This window comes from Akebia trifoliata, unplaced genomic scaffold, assembly GCF_017979445.1.
Source record: "Akebia trifoliata isolate Shusen 1 unplaced genomic scaffold, ASM1797944v1 Contig01396, whole genome shotgun sequence".
Taxonomy (NCBI): domain Eukaryota; kingdom Viridiplantae; phylum Streptophyta; class Magnoliopsida; order Ranunculales; family Lardizabalaceae; genus Akebia; species Akebia trifoliata.
In genome coordinates, this window is record NW_028237688.1 from 89,131 (window position 1) to 100,625 (window position 11,495).

General features: G+C 35.1%; 2 protein-coding genes across 2 annotated transcripts; both read right to left on the reverse strand.

Moving 5' to 3' along the window:
• Window positions 1–659: 659 nt before the first annotated feature.
• On the reverse strand, window positions 660–6,885 carry LOC147380475 (HIPL1 protein-like). Its single transcript, XM_086431666.1, has 7 exons — window positions 6,845–6,885; window positions 6,203–6,295; window positions 6,008–6,086; window positions 4,691–4,907; window positions 2,385–2,563; window positions 1,389–1,630; window positions 660–1,300 (listed from the first exon to the last, which is right to left on the reverse strand). Exons 3-7 carry the CDS (start codon window positions 6,059–6,061, stop codon window positions 883–885), a joined length of 1,110 nt encoding a protein of 369 aa, XP_086287792.1. The 5' UTR covers window positions 6,062–6,086; window positions 6,203–6,295; window positions 6,845–6,885; the 3' UTR covers window positions 660–882.
• LOC147380476 (receptor-like protein EIX1) lies at window positions 6,343–9,884 on the reverse strand. Its single transcript, XM_086431665.1, has one exon. The coding sequence runs from the start codon at window positions 9,834–9,836 to the stop codon at window positions 6,876–6,878; it is 2,961 nt and encodes a 986-aa protein (XP_086287791.1). The 5' UTR covers window positions 9,837–9,884; the 3' UTR covers window positions 6,343–6,875.
• Window positions 9,885–11,495: the final 1,611 nt, after the last annotated feature.

Genomic DNA, 11,495 nt, shown 5'->3' on the forward strand with positions numbered 1-11,495 from the left:
AAAGACTTCAAAATATTAAATGCTAAAATATCAAAGAAATTGGAGATTTCAATGAGTTTGAGACCCATTGTTTTGGTTCCAAAAGAGGTGAGAGGAGGTAGTTTCGATTCCCATGTAAGGTTGATTTCAGGCATATTTTACTGCAAATCAAATAAGCAATATTGGTGTCTCTTTAATCTTATTTGAGGTGTGGTGTTGGTGTATAATTTCATTAATTATTATTTCATAAGTAAAAGTTGGTGTGGCAATAGAAATTCTATAATCTAAATTAAACAAAACGAAGAAAAAAAAAATAGCCCTAATTTCATCCAAGTCACCAAAGGTGATTTAGACATGCCTCTCCACATTTTGGTTGATATTAGAGATACCCCGTCTTCTCTAACTGCCAACATGCCCCTTGACCTAGGTCTTAACTCTAAGATATTAACATAAATGGCCTAAATGTCTTCCTTGAGCAATGGAAGTTTTGTAAATAAAATTTTTATAAGCTTGCTTTTTTGGAGTATTTAGGTAAGAAAAATGACTTTGATGCTTGCTAATGTCCCCACTTAAGTCTTTGGAAGTGATCCTTCCTCTCTTCATCTAAGACAACTTCCCAGATTGTACTAATTGAAACAGGATTAGTTCATTAATATGAGGCGATGTTCGAGGAAATAACGCCCATGTCTCACGCTCAAGCTAATACCCAATTTAGCCCAAGTCACTCTTCAAACTTAATTACAAATGAGATCCCCCCCTTTCGTATAGATTTGCATTGGTGATACGGATGCCTAAGATCATATCACATGTAAATGATCCAACGGTGTAAGAACTATTTGAAAGACTCCAACTAACAAAATATTTGAGACACCTCAACCAAACAATACATCAACTGCTATGACACTATCTCCTCTCTAGAGAAAAAAAGACAACCTTTAAAACCAAAAGGGAAGAAAAGAACATCAACACAAGCTCCTTTTGCAAGCCCACCAATCGATTCCCCGATGAAGGGGAAGAGCCAGGACCAGGGCTCCTAAGATCCGTAACATTTTCCTTAGAACACGTGTAATGACAACGACTTGGATGAGCCACTCTGTATACACCACTACTAGTTAAAAGAAAAATATATTTCCTGTTATCCTCCCCGAACGAGAATATGTATCCAAGAGAAGGGAGAGGACTTCCCGCTAACGAGTCACATTGGATCGGTGAGTCAGGAGCGCAACTGAAAGGAATCATAGTAGTAGTGAAGTTCCCACTGGTTTCCTGATTCTCATTAGCTGCCCATAGAGAACGAGCGTACAAATCTGCATACAAGTATCTAGAAATCCATATATTAAAAGGATCAATAACAAGTTTATTCAAGACTATACAATCACCATTAGATGGACATAAAGGGCTCAACTCACCTTCCATACATGCATGGATCAGTCATGGAGTGATAGAAATAACCACCCGTAATTGCGGCAGACCCTTCGCTCTTATTTACGTCAGAGTGGCTGTATCCCATTACAGGGAAGATGGCATTTATGGAATTAGTAGATGTATTTCCTATAGGGGGCTCTGAAGAATTGAAAAGATTGTAACCTTCGTAAATGTTCCATCCGTAGTTTCCACTCTTAGTGATGATATCGACTTCTTCATATTTGTCCTATTAGACTAAAAACCGTAAGCATCGAACAAATTGGTAATGAGGAAAATAGAATCCTTAGGGAAAGCATACATTAGAACACAATAACTTGATTAATGTGGGGCTCAGACAATTGAAGTAATCATATTGACATGATCTTTGGGTTACAAGTACAATTGCCCTGTTAATAGACAATTTTGTAGGGATCATGTGAACATTAACATAATGAACTAAGGGTGAAACTTCGTTTGGTTTGGGGTCAAATTGGAACCAAACCGAACCGAATTGCTCATATAACCGAACTAAGGTCAGTTTGGTTCTATAGGTTGTCGATATCATATAAACTTGCTTGGAAGCAACCATATTTTTAATGAAAAAAAAAACAAACAGTTAGTGTACATGAAACGTCATATAATAAGACATTCACATATCCATCAAAAAAGTCAATAATCTATCCATTAGAAAAGTCCTGATGTTCTAACACTTGAAAGTAGTAAATCATTAAGGGTTCGGTTCTCATTTTGATTTGGTTCTATACAAGCTTTGAACCGAGAATCGAACAAAATTGATCGGTTCTCTATTTTCTTAACCCAGAACCGAATCACTACTTATTCCAAACCAACCCAACCCAAAGCTAATGGTTTGGTTCTCGATTTGAACCGGACCAATATGCGCCCCTATAAAGAATTTTGTGCTGTAATTTCTCATATCAAGAAATATATTTGGAGAAGGCTTTAGACATGTCAAAGATAATCAAAAGAAAATAATTTGAAACCTGGCCAGTGTCTGAGCAGAGAAAGTAGGAAGGCCTTTCAGAATCAAAACTACAACGCCAAGGATTTCTCAACCCTACGGCCCAAATTTCAGGCTGCAATTTCTTATCCTCAAAATATGGATTATCACTTGGGATAGAATAGTTTCCCCACCGATCAAGATCATTTACTTCTTTGGCACCTAGAGATACATGGCAATGATGGAACATTAAAAAAAATGTTTATGAAATATAAATGACAAAATAAAATAAAATTAGAAATAACCATCTTAGAAATGGTATTAAAAAAAAATCATTCCACTTCAAGTTTCTTACAACAATTTATTAGAATCAACATTACAAAAATGCGTGGCTACACATACACAATTCCACCAAGCCTAATCCAATAAATGTTCATGCTTGCACAACACATGGAGACAAAAATACATAAACTCCATTACAGAATGCCCAAATCATCTAGTTTTAGTCTAAAATAGTCTAGGACCATTTCTAGTTGTTTTCACTGTCCGGATCCAAGGTTTTGCGAGAACAACTTATCGTGTTCTCGTGAATTCAGGATTCACAGGGATGAATCCCAGCCTCACAAGCATCACAAAGATGAATGACAGCTTTACAACACAGGTGGACAGTTGGTCAACTCTTCTAAGTTCACACAACAGAGAGAAAAATATCTTTCTAAACTGTTTTGCACAAAAATTTTCTTCCCAAGACTAAATCGATAACAGTATTGGGATTGGCTCAACTAATCATGTTCATCCATTCAATTCTGTCCAAAGCCACATATTTTGTTATTGAAACTTGAAAGTGCGTGCATATATTCATTTACTATCTCAATCCACATTCTTTTAGGCCTTCATCTCGCTCATTTAGAACTTTGGGTTGTAATCAGCCTTTGTTGAACATGCCCCAATCATCGCAATCAACTTTTCTCCTAGTTTATCACCTAACGGACCTGCTCTTAGATTTTCTCGGAGTTTGGTACAATCTAAACCTTATAATTATTTTATTTTTATTCCAAGGTTGTTTTTCTTACATAGATAAACAGATCTGGAGCTCAAATGTTCCAAATTTTGAAAAGCAACGATCATGTTCATCAATGAATAAAATGAAAGCATTTCAAATTTATTAAATACTTTTCAACAATCCTTTTAGCTTTAGCAAGAAACATAAATTAAGCAAATAGAAGGAGCCATAGGTCCAACATTCTTAAATAATATACATAAACTATGAGTATCTAATTGGGAAGCAATATAGTTATCAACAAATAAATAAATAAACTGGAAACCAATATGATATTGGGATACCGAAAACAATACCAGATACTAAAAGTATATTTCTACATTAGATTTTCCTTGTTTCCTATTCTACTATCGGTTACTTTTTTAACGCCTAAAAGTTATCGTGTCTAAAAGCTTAGCAATACATACAAGTTTCACTATATTTGTCATTATGTAAACAAAACAAATAAAAAACAGGATACTTAGCTTAAAAGCTAAAATATAAAGGATGGCGTCAAGGTAATGGCTGAGATACTCATGCCCTTATCTGTGACTTGGATTTTTGGAAAGCAAGTCCCTTACTAGTGTCCTTATTGTCAACCAACCAACTACTCCAAAAAACTGATCTGTTGTGACTTGGATTTTTGGAAAGCAAGTCCCTTACTAGTGTCCTTATTGTTAACCAACCAACTACTCCAAAAAACTGATCTGTTGGAGAGGGGGAGAACTATGAAGATAAGAGGGTCACGGGGCTAAACTGAGGTATGACATACCCGAAAGTAGAGGAAAATATACACTCAACACTCCCCCTCACCCATAACGGTGGAAAGAATCGAACCCGTCACCTGTACGAACCTAGTACTCTGATAACATGTTAACTAACCAACTACTCCGAAAGACAAATATGTTGGAAAGTGGGAGAACTATGAATATAAGAGGGTCTCGGGGCTTAATTGGGGTATGACACACCCGCGAGTGGAGGAAAATATACACTCAACACTCATCAATATGCATAATTTGGCATCTTAGTAAACTTGACAACAAGAATAATAATAAACCCACCCCACGATGCTGAGGGTTTTTTCCTAAGACTCACTTACATGTTAACTAACCAACTACTCCGAAAGACTGATATGTTGGAGGGGGAGAACTATGAATATAAGAGGGTCTCGGGTCTCAACTGGGGTATGATAGAGGAAAATATACACTCAACACTTATCAATATGCATAACTTGGCATCTTAGTAAACTTGACAACAAGAATAAGAATAAACCCACCCCACGATGCAGAGGGTTCTGTCCTAAAACTCACTTGGTATGTTGTTGATTTCAAACCTCATAATCTTTCCAAGAAAGGAATTCTTGTTTTGGGAAAAATTAAAGGGATTGCCTTTGCTTCCACCATCTCCCATCATAAAATATAAATACCCATCTTCAGGTCCAAAGAGTGCCTGCCCTGCATGATGACCCGTAAATGGAAGACCCATCGTAAATATCCTTCTCACCTCTGATGGATTGGCACTTATTTTCTGAGAAAAAAAACAAAAAAAAAAAACAGATCAAGGAAGAATTAAATTTAAATCCACTAATGAAAATTGTCACAGATATTCCATGGAAAAGTGTATCAATGTGTACCAAGGAATCTTGAGTTGTGGTACCATTAGCACTATACTCCGCAATAACACTATGATATTGGCACGTTTGGACCCCATTATCAGGACCAAGCTCTGAAGGATCACAATTCGTATCTGAATTACAAGAACATTTTCCAGAACATTGTCCTGATTGGACTTTATCGTAATTAATTGAAACAAAGAAGTGGCCATTCTGTGCAAAATTTGGATGAAACGCCATTCCCATCATCCCAAATGTGGTATTGAAAAGCACTTCATCAGTTAAATATAGGAAGGCATTGGAATCATTAAGGGGAGAAAAATTCTCTTCTTTTTTTGTTTTAGTTTTCTTTTTGATCTCTATGCAGTTCTTCGTTTCATTAGAAATTCCCTTGAAAAATGTCAAATTTTGATTCCAACAACCAATGCAACCCAAGTGATATAAATCAAACATAAGGTAAAATTTTGGGATTTGTAGAGAATTGATACAATTGTGAGAATCACTGAATCTAAGTGTAAGGAGAGAATTTTCTCCCCTCTTCTTTGTAGGAAGAAGATGACTATTTTTCGTTCCACAAAAAAAAACTTTCTAATTCTCAAAAAGTTCTAACTTGATTACAAACTCCAAAGTTCAACTCCTACATTCCTATTGCCATATCTCTAGATTTGAACCAAACACAGAGATCTCCCTTTATGGGAAATAAAAATAAGATCACATAAGATGATATCAGTGTTATGTTCTTGATTTATTAGAATGTGATGTATACTTGTTTTCGAATTTTACCCATTTTTCTATATATGCAGATTAATTGTGAAAAAAAATTGTAATAAATCTTGATTTAGTAATGAATTGGATTGATTCTCTTAATTGTGGAATTATATGAACCACCCTAATGTTTATATAAATCTTCATACCAATTCTCATAAGAACATGATTTGATGTATCACACTACACCTTATTATAGTGCATCCTATAATACTCCATAAAAATTCCCAATTTTCTTTGAAATTATTACATTTGAGTGATCATCATAGAAAAAAGATCCTACAACACCCAAATGAGAAGCCATGCCAAAGAAGAAATCAACCAAGCCCCTGCAACAACACCAACAACGACAAGCGAAGGATTGGTGTGTTGTAAGTAAAAGTTTGCGTGTCAATGAAATCTCTAAAACGAAAAAAAGAAAACTATCCTTGAGATGCCCACTTACCAATCCTCCGTGGGAGTGAAGTCTAATGGCTCACATATTAAATCATAAGAAATGAATTCTATGCCTTCACCGATAGACAGAATGTCACCAATCCTGACAATGTTCGTAAGAATTTCAGCAATATTTTGTTATATTACAAATCTATCATGATACAAAAAATAAAAAATTTACCAACTTTTGCAACCATACTTAGGGCTATCAATGGATCGGATCGGATCGGGGTCAATTTGATATCAATCTGATAAGGATTGGCTCAGATCCAGAATTGATCTGATAAATATCCGATCGGGCTCTTTATGGATTGGGACATGGTCAATCCATATTAGATCAAATAAGATAACATATCGGAACCTTGTTGGAATCTAAATCATTGATCCAAATCCAAAGTTATTGGAACAGATCGGATTTTGGGTCTGATCCAATCCATTGACAACCCTATAAGCATACCTAGCAAGACCCAAATGACAAACTCTACATAAAGCACCAATGTACATAGGAAATTTGTGAAATGATATCCAAAGATAACTATAATCTATAAAGCAATTAAACATAATGCATATTTTTAAGAACATAAACAAGTGGAGTGAACATGAGCCACCACAAGTTATGAATGTGTGTGTGTGAGAGAGAGAGACAGAGTACCTCAGTGAAAAACAAATGGAGTGTATGATTTTCAATTTTGAACCAAATTGATCTTGAGCTTCTTCTTCAACCGAGCTACCCCCATCGCTATCATCACAAACAGCTTGTCGTGGATATCTTCAAGAAATCGAAAATATGCGTATCTCCAAGTCTTCTGGAATAATAAAACACTCCAAACTCCCAAAAATCCAATCACGAATCCTGATCCCAGTCCAGCATAAAACCAATCTAGTTTGGACTGATCTCCTCCATCCACTTTTCCATCTCCATTAGCAAATGTCGGATAATTATCTGGTTCATCTCCCGGGCATTTCTTCATTAGTGGAGATCCACAGAGTTCAGGATTGCCACTGTAAATGGATGGGTCATCAAGCGTTTGGAGCTGGTTGCCCCATGGAATTTTTCCCTTCAAGTTGTTGTACGATAAGTTTAGATGGCTTAGACTGAGTAAATTCGATATGCTTTGTGGAATAGTGCCTGAAAGGTTGTTTCTGGAGAAATCAAGTGATTCCAATGATCTTAACTCACCAATCTTCTCAGGGATGCGTCCTGACAAGTGGTTGTTTGATAGATTCAAACCGATTAATCCAGCAAGGTGTGTTAACTCTTTGGGGATCCTTCCAACCAAATTATTACTTGAAAGGTCCATGTTGATGACAAGTGACAGTATCCTTATATATTCAAGTTCTCTTCCTTTCATGACTTCCATCAATTGGTTCTCATAAAAGAAATCCGAGGACAGGATATAATCATCTATTTCGCTTGTTTGACCAGAAACCATGCTACTGAAATTGCCAAAACAACGAGGGATGCTTCCAGATAGATTATTACTTGCAAGGTCCATTATTTGAAGACTAGTTAGATGGCATAATTGAGAAGGAATGTTACCACCAAACATATTTGACCTTAGCCTTAAAATTCTTAACAATGATAGATCATTTCCAATCCATATAGGTATTTTTCCAGATAAGTTATTCTCACCAAGGTCAAGAAGCAACAAACTTGTACACTTTTTCAAGGCCAAGGGGAGCTTTCCATGAAAATTGTTTTTGCTCAAGTGTAAATACTCTAGGAAATACAGATGACCTATCGAGTTTGGAATAACTCCTGATAAATGGTTCGATGATAAATCCATAACCTCCAATTCTGGTACACTACTCCAACATTGAGGAAGATCTCCAGACAAATGGTTTTTAGAGAGAACAAGAGCACGCAGGAATTTCATGGCACATACTGAAATGGGTATAGTACCATTGAAAAAGTTGTTGGAGAGATCCAATATCTCTACATTGGAAGGGAATTGTGGTAAGGGACCCTCAAATTTGTTGAAACTTAAATCCAATTCATGAACCCTACTTGACGTTGAAAAATTGGGCACTTTACCATATATCTGATTATGAGAGACATTTAATAAATATATATTGGAAGTCAGCTTGGAAAACCAATCTGGTATGGAATCTGAAATTTTAACATTCGAGATGTCCAATTCGAGAAGTTTCGTTTGAGTTCGAAGCCATTTTGGAAACAGAGGCCCTATTTTGGTAGAAGACATATAAATGCCTTTAAGTTGGAAAGGAGGAACCCAGTTAAATCCCACATTCAAAACCAAAGAGTTGTAGTTGATAGAAAAATATTCTAACTTTGAGAGTTTAGTAAAGTGAACCTCTGATAGAACACCATTCAATTGATTTCTATCCAAATATAATGTACTCAAGGTTGACAATCTCCCAAGGGATGTGGGGATCAGACCATTTAATGAGTTGGATGAAAGATAAAGGTATTTTAGATTCTTTAATTGGCCCAACCAATCAGGCAAATGCCCACTGAGTTTATTGTATGACAAATCCAATGTTTCTAAGTTGGATAGATTCCTGACATCATCAAGAATGGGAAGATTAGAATTGAAATGATTTTCCGAAAGATCAAGGAATTTAAGAGAAGTAGTCAGGTTCCAAAGTGAATTTGGGATCAGACCATTAAATGAGTTGAATGAAAGAGAAAGGTATTTTAGATTCTTTAATTGGCCCAACCAATCAGGCAAATGCCCATTGAGATTATTGTATGACAAATCCAATGTTTCTAAGTTGGATAGATTCCTGACATCATCAAGAATGGGAAGATTAGAATTGAAATGATTGTACGAAAGATCAAGGAATTTAAGAGAAGTAGTCAGGTTCCAAAGTGAATTTGGGATTGGACCTTGAAAATCATTGTTGGAAAGATGAAGAGTGGAAAGAGACGTAAAATTGACATATGATGAAGGAGTGGAAGGAAGTTTAGAAAGTCGGCAACCAGACAAACTCAACTCTGATAAAGAAGGAAGCAAGTTGATTACTTGTGGCCAATCATCACCGATTTTGGAAAGGTTCACAAAGCTCATGTCAAGGTTTTGGAGAGAAGAAAGATGAGAGACCCAATGCAAATTCTCAACACTCAACTGATCATAATAATAAGGATTGGGAGTACTAAGATCGAGAGAACACAAGGACAAGAGATTTCCAAGATTTTGGGGAACAACTCCAACAAACAATGAAGCAGAGAGGTTGAGATACGTTAATTCATGAAAGGATCCAAAGAAATTCGGGATTTTGATTCTAGAGAAATTGTTCCAACTTAAGTCCAAGTAATTCAAATGTTTCAACTCTACAAGTGAAGGATTTACCTCACTCCTCCCCACCAAGCATGACTTACTATATATGGCGTCTGAGCCAGTTTCTTCATAACGGTCCCAGTCAAATGGAAATGGATTCCGGAGATCAAGCTTGACAACGTGTCTGGTTCTATTGTCGCAGCCAATTCCTTTCCATGTGCAACAATCTTCTCCGATCCAAGAAGAGAGACGATTTGAAGGATCTATTAGACTTTGTTTGAACTGAAGAAGAGCTTTTATCTCGCTTTCGAAGCAATGCAAACCAGAATTTTCTTGTTCAATGCACCAGCTGAACTTGATGCACAATAGTAACACAACCGTAAAATTAAGGAACCTCATCATGGAATGGTGGTTTTATGTCTCAAAAAACTCAAGTCTTGTATTACTAAGGAAGCAATGGAGGATTTATAAATAGAAGAGCCTGAAATTCAACGTTTTATTACAAGTACAAGAGAAAACGTGTACAACTAACTCTCCTGATGTGACAAGGAAGAAGCAAAGAATCTTCCCCAACCCACTAAAAAAAATCTTTCCGTGTTTTTTTTGAAATTTCTACTTCAAATTATTGATAGACATTGGCGTAATTATTATTATTTTTTCCTGTAATTTTGACATACTCCATTATGTTTTGGTGAATATTAGAGAGACCCCTATGTTTTCAATAAGTTGACATGAGCTCTTTGAGTTCCTTATACATGTAAAAACAACGGTGAAGTTAACAAGAGATTTAATTTATTTTGAAAATAACAAAAATATTCATTTATTTTTCTTACAATTAACGTGATTTGATGATCGAATATCTCTTTAAGATATCAATCATAAAAGGACAAAATTATCTCTTTCAATTTAGAAGTTATTTAAGTGAAACTGTTAGTGGCATTACACATCAATTTCTTAAATTATTTATCATACCCCAAGTTACTTAAGTGATTTGATTCTTAGCATTTCTTACACGGCAAAATAAAAAAAATCTTACGAAGATTTGTGATGGTCAATAAGTCAATTTGTCATTTTGTTTACACAGTCTTCCCGTATTTTTTCCTTTTTTCAAAAAATGAGATCAAGTTAATCTGCCGCGTTGTTTAAGGTGATTTAGACAAGACACCTTTGACTTAGGTATTGTGTAAGAGACTAAAATAAATGACCTAAATGCACCTAATCATCTTTATATAATCTCTAGCAAAAAAGGTCCCTTGATTTTATCTCCAAAACCTTTCATCTTCGACCTTTGTGAGAATTAAAACTAAAATACCCTACATTTCTTCACCGCACCAATTGGTAAAATTAACATTTTTCTTCAAAGAATTGTGATAGTAGTTAATTCGCATTTTTTAGTCTTTTTCTTTCTCTAAAAAGATGTGACTTACATAGGGTCAAATCTTTTAAGTCATGTAGAAGAAAAATATCAGTATTTGGCCCTCAAACATTAGATAACCATTAATGAATCAAAATTTGGAAATATTAAGGGTTAAAGACTGACAAAAATCTTTGATTCTTTGTTTTTCTTAGATGGCAAAATCAACGTTTTTCTTCAAAGAATTGTGATTGTCACCAAGTTAATTTATCATTTTGTTTTTTGTTTACAAAAGTCTTCAAATCTTAATAGACATACCTGACAAACCTAACTGTTGTATTTTTATTAGAAAAACTCCCTTGGATTTTTGACATTTATCATATTTGTTAAGTTTATCAAGTTTGTTACCCATCAAACCTGTAGCAGTGATCTATGTTATGAAATTCAATTGATAGGGTTAATTTGTTATTTAACATATTTTCAAGTGAATCATAACTATATAGATTTGTGGTATCCAAAAATATGATTTGACGCGCAGGGTCATAAAGGACAAAATTCTAAGAATTTTGAACCAAAAGAAAGTATAAAAAAAAAAAAAAGTCAATTTTCTTTTTAAATTTGGGAGTTCGATAGCCTTCAATTTTCAACACCATCTGAAACTCAAAAAGAAATGTTTTTTTTTAATTTTGTTCTGTTCTTATTTTTTC